At 44.0% G+C, this 10,475-nt stretch overlaps 1 protein-coding gene across 1 annotated transcript in view; it reads left to right on the forward strand.

Annotated features, from left to right (window-relative positions):
- Nucleotides 1-9,855, forward strand: part of LOC100566597 (casein kinase II subunit alpha) — a 42,562-nt gene extending 32,707 nt beyond the window's left edge. The window contains exons 11-14 of the mRNA XM_062979862.1: nucleotides 601-701; nucleotides 1,860-2,008; nucleotides 4,752-4,841; nucleotides 9,231-9,855. Of these exons, the coding sequence (XP_062835932.1) occupies nucleotides 601-701; nucleotides 1,860-2,008; nucleotides 4,752-4,841; nucleotides 9,231-9,349 (459 nt within the window). The 3' untranslated portion in view covers nucleotides 9,350-9,855. The remainder of the gene's footprint in view (nucleotides 1-600; nucleotides 702-1,859; nucleotides 2,009-4,751; nucleotides 4,842-9,230) is intronic.
- The last annotated feature ends 620 nt before the right edge of the window (nucleotides 9,856-10,475 follow it).

Consider the following 10,475-nt stretch of genomic DNA (forward strand, 5'->3'; position numbering starts at 1 on the left):
TAAAACTAGTTTTCTTGGCCAAATTAGTTCAGGAAGGGTTTCCCATTATTTCAGGTTGAGGGAGTGGGACTTGCCTTTGGGACTTGAACCCAGAGTCCAGCATCAGATTGTGGGATTCTGCTGAGTATTATTTCACCCAAAATTCAGACCTGTCCGTCCTTTTCTTGTCCATGCAACCCTAAAAGATAAAAGGGATGTAGTTGTGGTCACGTCTTTCCATAGATCACTGATACACTCTTGTGTGAAGAGAAGGTTGTACTGAAGGGGCAACCACAAAAGCTCTTCATACGTTCTGTCATTGTTTTTGTGTGTCTTTAAGTTGTTTCTGATATATAGCAACCCTAATGCAATCTGTTGTGGGTGGGTGTTTATCAATATTTAATGTTTAGAGGAGGTTTGTCTTTGCCTCTGTGGATGAGAGAGTGTTCATCCAGTGGGTTTCCGTGGCTGAGCGGGGATTCAAACCCGGATGTCCTAGCAGTCTAGTCCAAAACACTACACAGTTCTGTCTGTCATGTATTCTTATGTAACGAGTGCCAAACAGCACCGGGATCCTGTTCCCAAATGCTCTGCCTTGACGCTTCTGCCGCTTCCTTCCAGCTGGTGCGGATCGCCAAAGTGCTGGGCACGGAGGACCTCTACGACTACATTGACAAGTACAACATTGAACTGGACCCCCGCTTCAACGACATCCTCGGCAGGTGCGCCCAGAGACACTCTTGGAATATGTTCTTTTTTTGGGAGGGGGGTCTCTGGCCACGGCCTCCTAACACCTGACTCAAGGGGTCTTGAGACATCAAGGACTTGACAGAGAGCTGAGTGGCCAACACTCACAAAATGGATTTCTACAGGGAGGGATAGATAGATAGATAGATAGATAGATAGATAGATAGATAGATAGATAGGGGCCCCTGGTGGCACAGTGTGTTAAAGTGCTGAGCTGCTGAACTTATGGACCAAAAGGTCCCAGGTTCAAATCCCGGGAGCGGAATGAGTGCCCGCCGTTAGCCCCAGCTCCTGCCAACCTACCAGTTCGAAAACATGCAAATGTGAGTAGATCAATAGGTACCACTCCGGCGGGAAGGTAACGGCGCTCCATGCAGTCCTGCCAGTGGCCACATGACCTGGAGATGTCTATGGACAACACTGGCTCTTCGGCTTAGAAATGGAGATGAGCACCTACCCCAGAGTCGGTCATGACCGGACTTAACGTCAGGAGAAAACCTTTACCTTTACTCTCTCTCTCTATATGTATAAATAAAGATATGGTGAGAGCCCCCCCCCCCCCAACCAAGGAATAATTGCCATTCTGAGCCAGAATGAAGAAGGGGGCAGGAAGACATCATTCCACCATATTATACTATACTAATAATATAATATATTGTATATGCATTTAATAATAATAATATCATAATGTAATACAATATAATATATTTTTTTCCGTGTCAGGAGCGACTTGAGAAACTGCAAGTCATTTCTGATGTGAGAGAATTGGCCGTTTGCAAGGCCAATATAAGCGTTATATATTACGGTACTATAATATAAGCGTTATATATTACTATATTGTACTATAACACTATATTGTAATATTATTAGTAATGTTACATGTAATATAACTATACCATTATAATAGTGTAGTATTATTAATATAGTGTTATAGTACAATATAGTAATATATAATGCTTATATTGTGCTATACAAATAATATAATATATTGTATGTACATATGACTGTAAGCCGCCCTGGTGGAGTCAGAAGCTCCTCTTGTCGGGAGAACTTGTATTCTGCCTTCCAGTGGAAGAATGGGGTTGGTCCGGATGTTTTTGCGCTGTGTGATTTCTCCTTCCTTTTCCGGGCAGACATTCCCGCAAGCGGTGGGAGCGCTTTGTGCACAGCGAGAACCAGCACCTGGTCAGCACGGAGGCCCTGGACTTCCTGGACAAGCTGCTGCGCTACGACCACCAGACACGACTCACGGCCCGCGAAGCCATGGAGCACCCGTACTTCTGTAAGCCACCCGAATCACAGGCTTGCCCACCATTTGCTGGTTGCAGTGCGCTCACCTCTTTGTGCCTGAATGTGCATGCACTCCCCCACAATGGTCAGCGCTAGGCCAGGCATGGGCCAACTTCAACCTTCCCTCCAGGTGTTTTGGACTTCAACTCCCACCATTCTTAACAGCCGGTAGGCTGTTAGGAATGGTGGGAGTTGAAGTCCAAAACACCTGGAGGGCCGAAGTATAAATGCATACCCTTTTCAGTGCTTTGTCTCCATTATGTTGCCTTCAAGTCCGCTCCACTTTAACAGCAGCTCTCCCTTAGTGTTTACTCAGCAAGACTAGTTCCAAGCAAGTTTGCTACTTCCACAGCCTTCTCCTGAGGCTGAGAGAGTGTGCCTTGCCCAGCTGTTTCCAACTCGAGCCCTGGAGTACCAGAATCCACATTCAGCCCTCTAGCTAACATTTGTTTGTATGTTATGCATACAATATAATAATAATAATAATAATAATAATAATAATAATAATAATAATAATAATAATAATAATAAAACTTTATTTATACCCCGCCACCATCTCCCCAATGGGGACTCGGGGCGGCTAACATGGGGCCATGCCCAGAGCAGTACAATATAATAAAATATTTTATTTATTTATTATACAATATGTTATTGCTCCATGGATTCTGGGGAAGTGTATTATATTATATTATATTATATTATATTATATTATATTATATTATATTATATTATATTATATTATATTATATTATATTATATTATATTACATTATATTACATATTGTGGGCCAACTTCAGCCCTCCCTCCAGGTGTTTTGGACTTCATTCAACTCACACAATTCCTAACACCTGGAGAGCCGAAGTTTGCCCATACCTAAGATAGGCAGCCCTATACATTATGTTTATTTATTTATTTACAGTATTTATATTCTGCTCTTCTTTCTCACCCCGAAGGGGACTCAGGCGGATCACATTACACATATAAGGCAAACATTCAATGCCTTAACATAGAACAAAGACAAAGACAAACGCAGGCTCTGAGCTGGCCTCGAACTCATGACCTCTTGGTCAGAGTGATTTGTTGCAGCTGGCTGCAGCTGACTGCTCACCAGCCTGCGCCACAGCCTGGGCTGTACAAAACATTATGCTTATGTATGTTAGTTTGGGTTATTTTTCCAGTTTGTTTTATAATTTTATATCGAGATTGTTTTATCCACTGTTTTGCTTTGCTGTTTGTTTGTTTTGGCATTGAATGTTTGCTACTTTGTCACTTTTGTTGGAAATTGTCCTGAATACCCTTGGGGAGATAGAACGAGTGATTAAAATTATTATTATTATTATTATTATTATTATTATTATTATTATTTCATTCTGGAAGAGGCTCGATGGCCATCTATTGGGAAGGTTTGGATTGTGTCATTCTGCCTGGCAGAGGGAGGTTGGATTGGATGGCCCTGGAGGTCCCTTCCAACTCTAGGATTCTGTGATTCTGTAGCTGTATTTCTCTCCATGAACCGTCTAATGCAGGGGTCCCCAAACTAAGGCCCGGGGGCCAGATGCGGCCCATCAAAGCCATTTATCCGGCCCCCATGGCACAAGGGCAGAAGGGGGTTGGGCTAAATGACCCAAGGGGTCTCTTCTTCTCTTACAACCATTATTATTATTATTATTATTATTATTATTATTATTATTATTATTATTATTATTATTATTATTTGAAATACAACAAGATGAGTCCACAGCAGACATTCTGCTGGCTGTTGTACTGGATCACACACCGGACACTTCCCAAGTGTCTAGGACTGTGTGATGTATCGGTGAATAATGCGTGCAGATCCCAGTAAGGTGGCCTTCTGCATCTGGCAGGTGGTAATTTTATCAGCACCGATTGTGTTTAAGTGCAGGCCAAGGCCTTTAGGCACTGCACCCAGTGTTCCCATCACCACTGGGACCACCTTGACTGGCTTGTGCCAGAGTCTTTGTAATTCGATTTTTAAATCCTCATATCGTGTCCGCTTTTCCAGTTGTTTCTCCTCAATCCTTCTGTCACATCGACAATCCATACTTTGAGGTAACCCAATTGTGTGTTCCAAATCCCTGTGTTGTTGTTGTTGTTGTTATTACTATTATTATTAACATTGAAGCTGGGTGGCCATCTGTCAGGGATGCTTTGCTTGTGCTTTCAGTGCACAAAGGCAGAAGGGGATTGGACTCAATGGCCCAAAGGGTCTCTTCCAACCCTCTTTTTTATTATTAATTAATTATTGCTCGGTGGCCAACTATAGTCCGGCCCTCCAACAGTCCGAAGGATTGTGAACTGGCCCCCTGTTTAAAAAGTTTGGGGACCCCTGGTCTAATGTCTATGAGGCTGGATGGCTGTCTTTTGGGGTGCTTTGATTGTATTTTTCCTGCATGAAAGCAGAAGGGGGTTGGACTGGATCACCACGGAAGTCTCTTCCAACTTCACGATTCTGTGATTCTGTAAAAGGTGGAGTGCAGGCAACTGCTGCAAATGTCTCTTTGTACCAAAAGCTTTTAGTTTGGAATCATCCCTGGTCAGTAGCATGATCCAGTACTGAGCCAAGCCTTCCTCTCCATTCTGTAGAAGGCCAGCTGCCCCGATGCTTGACCCACACATCCTCCCCTCCCCTTTTCAGTGGGCTTCCTGTCTCTCAAGCTCCAAGCCCTCTTTCTGTGGGTTTGCTCACAAGGCCCTGCTCTGCTTCTCTCCTGCAGATCCAATCGTGAAAGACCCGACCAGAATGGGATCCTCCACTGTGCTTTCGTCAGCCAACACGCCTGTCAGCTCCTCCAGCATGTTGGCAGGTAGGTTTTGGGGTGGCGCAAGTGGGGTGGGTAGATGTGACTCCAAATTGTTCTTTTTGCATTCACACAAGTGAGTAGAGTACAAGAACTTAGTAAAATGCAGACAGGCAAAGTGTTGGCCTAGCAAGTTTAGCCCTCAATCAGCTTGTCAGGAACTTCCTGTTGTTGGAACCGTGGGTGTGGGATTCTCCAAGTCAAATGGCCAAGTTTACAGCAATCTCAAGTTTGCAGTGAAGATCCATGCAACGACAATAACAGTAATTTCAGTGTAAAACTGAGTTGTCCTGGGTTGTTGTGTGTCTTTCGGGCTGTGTGGCCATGTTCCAGAAGTATTCACTCCTGACATTTCGCCCACATCTATGGCAGGCATCCTCAGAGGTTGTGAGGTATGGAGAAACTAAGTAAAGAAAGGAAAGAATATATATCTGTGTAGAGTCCAGTGTGTGGCAAGAGTCCTTTGTCACTGGGAAGCCAGCATTAATGGTTCAATTAATCACCCTAATTAGCATTGGAAAGGTTTTGTCTCTTGCCTGGGGGCATCCTTTGTTCAGTCATTAGCTGTCCTCTGCCCTCAGAGTGTTGGTTCCCATCTACTGTTTTGATTTTAGAGTTTTTTTAAATACTGGTAGCCAGATTTTGTTCATTTTCATGGTTTCTTCCTTTCTGTTGAAGTTGTCCACATGCTTGTGGATTTCAATGGCTTCTCTGTGTAGTCTGACATGATAGTTGTTGGAGTGGTCAAGCATTTCTGTGTTCTCAATATCCTGTGTCCAGGCTGGTTCATCAAATGCTCTGCTATGCCTGATTTCTCTGGTTGAATTAGTCTGCAGTGCCTTTCATGTTCTTTGACTCTGAGTTGTCCTGACTTACATAGGCACTTCAATTAACTAAGTACTTTATCTTACTGAAGTGCCTGCTCAAGCAGGTATGCAAAAAGTATGTAAACAATTATTGTACTGTATAATGCAGGCATGGACCAACTTCGGCCCTCCCTCCAGGTGTTTTGGACTTCAACTCCCACAATTCCTAACAGCCGGTAGGCTGTTAGGAATTGTGGGAGTTGAAGTCCAAAACACCTGGAGGGCCGAAGTTGGCCCAGGCCTGATCTAATGGGTCCAATCAAGATGTATCAGTCTTTCCTGTTCCTTTCATGGATCTACTCAGAACATGTGGATATAGATTGTGTGAAAAATAGTCAAACTTAATCATCCTTCTGCCATACCTTCCCCTTGAACTCTGAGCAAAAAGAGAGTTTAAAGAAGCTTTAACCCTTAAGGCATTTCAGTTGTATGGGCAGAATATATGTAACATACCAGAACTATATCATGGTTGCACTGCATTTCTCCTTGCCATGATTGGCTTGGTGGGATGAATGTATCCTGCGTAGATGTGAACTCATTCTTAAATACAGTCCGATTCCTTATCCATGATTTCACAAACCCACACTCCAAAATATACCCCCCTCTCTCCCCCAAATGTCTATGGGCAGTGGGCATCTCTAGATCAATTCTATGGTATGCTTCTGGACCAAGTACAGCCGGATCTCCACATTCGCTGGGGTTTGGGGCAAAGAATACCCATGAAAATAAAATGCCACAAAAAATATAACATGCTGTTGTTGGTTTTTTCCTTGAGAGAACATCTCATTAGGAATCCCTCTGTCCTCCAGCATGACTTTGCTAGCTTCTGCTAGATGTTGACCCTAGAATTGTCTACAAATGCTTCTGGAAGTCCACTATGGCAACGAGCCCTTTATCACATTTTCCCCCCACCTGTTCTTTGATGGCCAGCATTTCTGGTGTTTCCTTTTTGTGATTCCGTAAAATACCTCCCTGCCTAAGCGGTGCCAAATTTCTCTACTCACAACTCACAGCTATTTTCGAACTGCTTAGGTGGACAGTGAGCTGGGCTGAAGGTCGGGTGCTCACCCCAACCCAGGCTTCGAACTGCCAACCTTTTGTTTGGCAGAGATCTATTGCTGCTAGTGATTAGCCAGTGGTGCTAAAGCCCGGCCCAGCGCCAAAATGGCCAAAATGTGTTGTCGAAGGCTTTCATGGCTGGGATCACAGGGTTGTTGTATGTATTCTGGGCTGTATGGCCATGTTCCAGAAGTATTCTCTCCTGACGTATCGCCCAAAGCTATGGCAGGCATCCTCAGAGGTTGTGAGGTATGGAGAAACTAAGCAAGGAAGTTTTATATATATATATCTGTGGAAAGTCATAGAATCATAGAATAGTAGAGTTGGAAGAGACCTCATGGCCATCCAGTCCAACTCCATTCTGTCAAGAAGCAGGAAATTGCATTCAAAGCACCCTTGACAGATGGCCCTCCAGCCTCTGCTTAAAAGCCTCCAAAGAAGGAGCCTCCACCACAGCCCGGGGGAGAGAGTTCCACTGCTGAACAGCCCTCACGGTGAGGAAGTTCTTCCTGATGTTCAGGTGGAATCTCCTTTCCTGTAGTTTGAAGCCATTGTTCCGTGTCCTAGTCTCCAGGGCAGCAGAAAACAAGCTCCCTCCCTCCTCCCTGTGACTTCCCCTCACGTATTTGTACATGGCTATCATGTCTCCTCTCAGCCTTCTCTTCTGCAGGCTAAACATGCCTAGTTCTTTAAGCCGCTCATCATAGGGCTTGTTTTCCAGACCCTTAATCATTTTAGTCGCCCTCCTCTGGACGCTTTTCAGCTTGTCAACATCTCCCTTCAACTGTGGTGCCCAGAATGGGACACAGTGTGATTCCAGGTGTGGTCTGACCAAGGCAGAGTAGAGCATGGAGAGCATGACGTCTCTGGATCTAGACGCTATACCCCTATTGATACAGGCCAGAATCCCGTTGGCTTTTTTCGCTGCCGCATCACATTGTAGGCTCATATTTAACTTGTTGTCCAGGGTCACAACCTCTGAGGATGCCTGCCATAGATGTGGGCGAAACGTCAGGAGAGAATACTTCTGGAACATGGCCAGATAGCCCGGAAAACACACAACAGCCATGGCCAAAATGGTTTGGAAGAGAAGTCTGAAGCTTGAATGAGAGAAATTGTTAGAAATTGTAGGAGAAGTCCAAAACACCTAGAGGAGGGCCGAAGTTTTCTCATGCCTGGGCTAGAGCCATCAGGAGAAGTGCAGATGGTTAGAGGTTCAAAGAGAAGACTTGGTTTTTTCCCTTCGTCTCTTTTCGCTTAAACCGTTTTATATTGTAGATAAGTCTATCGTGAAGTCCATTCTTCTTTTTTTTCAAGAATTTTGCGAAGTTTGTCCAGTCTGTTTTATTTTTACTCTCTCTTATTTTTTGTGTTAGCTTATCGATTTGTATCATGTCCAAGATTCTGATTAACCATTCCTCGGGAGTAGGAAGTTTTTTCCAGACTTTCGCTATTGTTAGTCTGGCCGTTGTGCTTATGTAGAAAAATATTCTGTCCTCATTTTTTAAAAAATTTGAATTTGTAAAACTTAATAAATACATTTCAGGTTCTAATTTAAATTTGATTCCTATGATTTCCTGTGTTATTTGATGTATTGTCTTCCAAAGTTCTTTTAATTTCTCGCAGGTCCACCATTGATGATAAAATGTCCCAATTTTTTTCCCCACATTTCCAACATATATTAGATTTCTTTTTATTAAATTTTGATAATCTTTCTGGGGTGTAATACCATCTGTATTGCATCTTGTACCAGTTTTCTTTAATATCCGTTGCAGCTGTATATTTTAGTTTCTCTTTCCAAATTTTTCCCATTGTTCCAAATTCAAACTATGGCCTATGTCTCTTGCCCATTTTATCATACATTCTTTTATGTATTCCTCTTCTGTTGCCCATTCTAGTAGTTGTTGGTATAATATTTTTATTAACTTTTGGTCTTTTTTCATTATAATTTCCCATGTTCCCCGTTCTTGATTGAATCCCTTTTTAGCATCTTCTTTAAAGCTTATTTGTAATTGATAATATTGGTACCATGAAATTTGTTTATTTGTTTGTGTAATTTCTGTATGAGTTTTTATTTTGTACTCGTTATCAATCTTTTTAAATATTTGTTGGTATGTTAACCAATTCTCTATACTAAATTCTCTGTTACGTCTAGCTTCTATGGGGGAAATCCAGAGGGGGGTTTTACTATAAAATCAACGAAAGAGAAAACTCCGAGATCAAGATGGGAAGTCAACCATTTTTTTTCTTTTTTAATTCTTTTTTTTTTCTTTCTATTTTCTTTCTTTCTTCCCCCCCCCCTCCGTTTTTCTCTCTTGACCTACTTTCAGAAGCCTTTCACCTCCCTCACTTTCCTATCAGTATATTGTTTCACCACTTTCGATGTATTATGTTTCTTTACAAAATAAAAAATAATGAGAAGACTTGGTTCAGGCCTCACTGTTTGGTCTCTTCTTCTCCTTCTCTGCAGGGATCGCCTCCATGTCTGCCTCTCAGCCCCTGGGCAGCCTGGCCGCCTCCTCTCCGGTCATCTCCTCTCCCAACGCTCTGGGCTCGCCAGTCCCGGCCGCCGCAGGGGCACAGCCTTGACCTCAGCGCCTCCAACGCCGCCGCCGCTGCCGTTGCCGGCTTCTCCGGAGCCCCGCCAAGGCCGCCTGCCGCACAGAGGCCCCTCCCTCCCTCCCTCCCTCCCACATCTCCTTCCTTCCTTCCCTTCCTTCCTCTTGCCCCCCACTGGCCTCGCAGGATCCCCCAACGGCCCCAAAGCCCAGGCCGGGGAGGGAGGGGAGCGTCGTCTCTGGAATCTGATCCTCTATTTTCTTTTTCCGTTCTGTTTCTCTGTCCGAGAGCCAAGCCTAGGCTGCTGCTGTTGCTGCTGCTGCTCCTCCTCCTTCCTCTTCCTCCTCTTCCTCCTCTCTGTGCGGCAGGAACGAAGGCGGACTCTGGCTGCTACGGACAGAGGCTTCTCTGTTGTCTGTGTGTCGAGTTGACGTCAGCTGCATTCTTCCCATGAGAGGGTCGTGGTTAGTGATGCAACTACACATGTAGACACCGGAAATGGAGAATAAAATTTATTTTCTATGTCCCTAACACAAGGGCCGTCGCCCCGCGTTTCCTTCTTTCCTTCATGAGGAGCAGAAGTATCTGCATGTTTAGGTACACCGCCTTGGGTCTTGTCTTTATTTATTCTCTTGCCCTCCTTTAGGGAAACTGGAACTCCCAAGGACCAAAGCACTGTTGATAACTCAAAACTGGTTTTATTGTTCATAAAAGGTTATCCTTTTAAGGCAATAAGCTGGAAGTTTCAAAGGGGTAAAGGAAAATATACATTACAGTCTTTGGTTGTTTTAAGTCCAAGGAGCTCTGTAGCTGAGAAGCTTTTCCAGGTCCCTCTTTCTCAGTGGCTGTGAATGCCGGAGCAATCCTCAGCCCAAATGGCCTATGTTTGAAGACGGAGTCTTCCTCTGGTGCCAAAGAACTGATTTGAAGGCGCTTGAGACTCCTCAATGTCGTCCAGGTTGGCCCTGAACATGAAGCAATAAGTCTCAAGGGTAAGAACCTCAGAATTGGTGTTGAGAGGTAACTTAATCAAGGGCTTTTAGAGCCAAGTCCCTCTCACGTCCATCTAGTAGAAAGCTTGATGGTGGAATGAAAAAGGAAACCCTGCCCCACTCCAGGAAGAGTTTAACAAATATTTCAGGGGGAAATGCTTTCA

This window comes from Anolis carolinensis, chromosome 4 (genome assembly GCF_035594765.1).
Source record: "Anolis carolinensis isolate JA03-04 chromosome 4, rAnoCar3.1.pri, whole genome shotgun sequence".
NCBI lineage: Eukaryota > Metazoa > Chordata > Lepidosauria > Squamata > Dactyloidae > Anolis > Anolis carolinensis.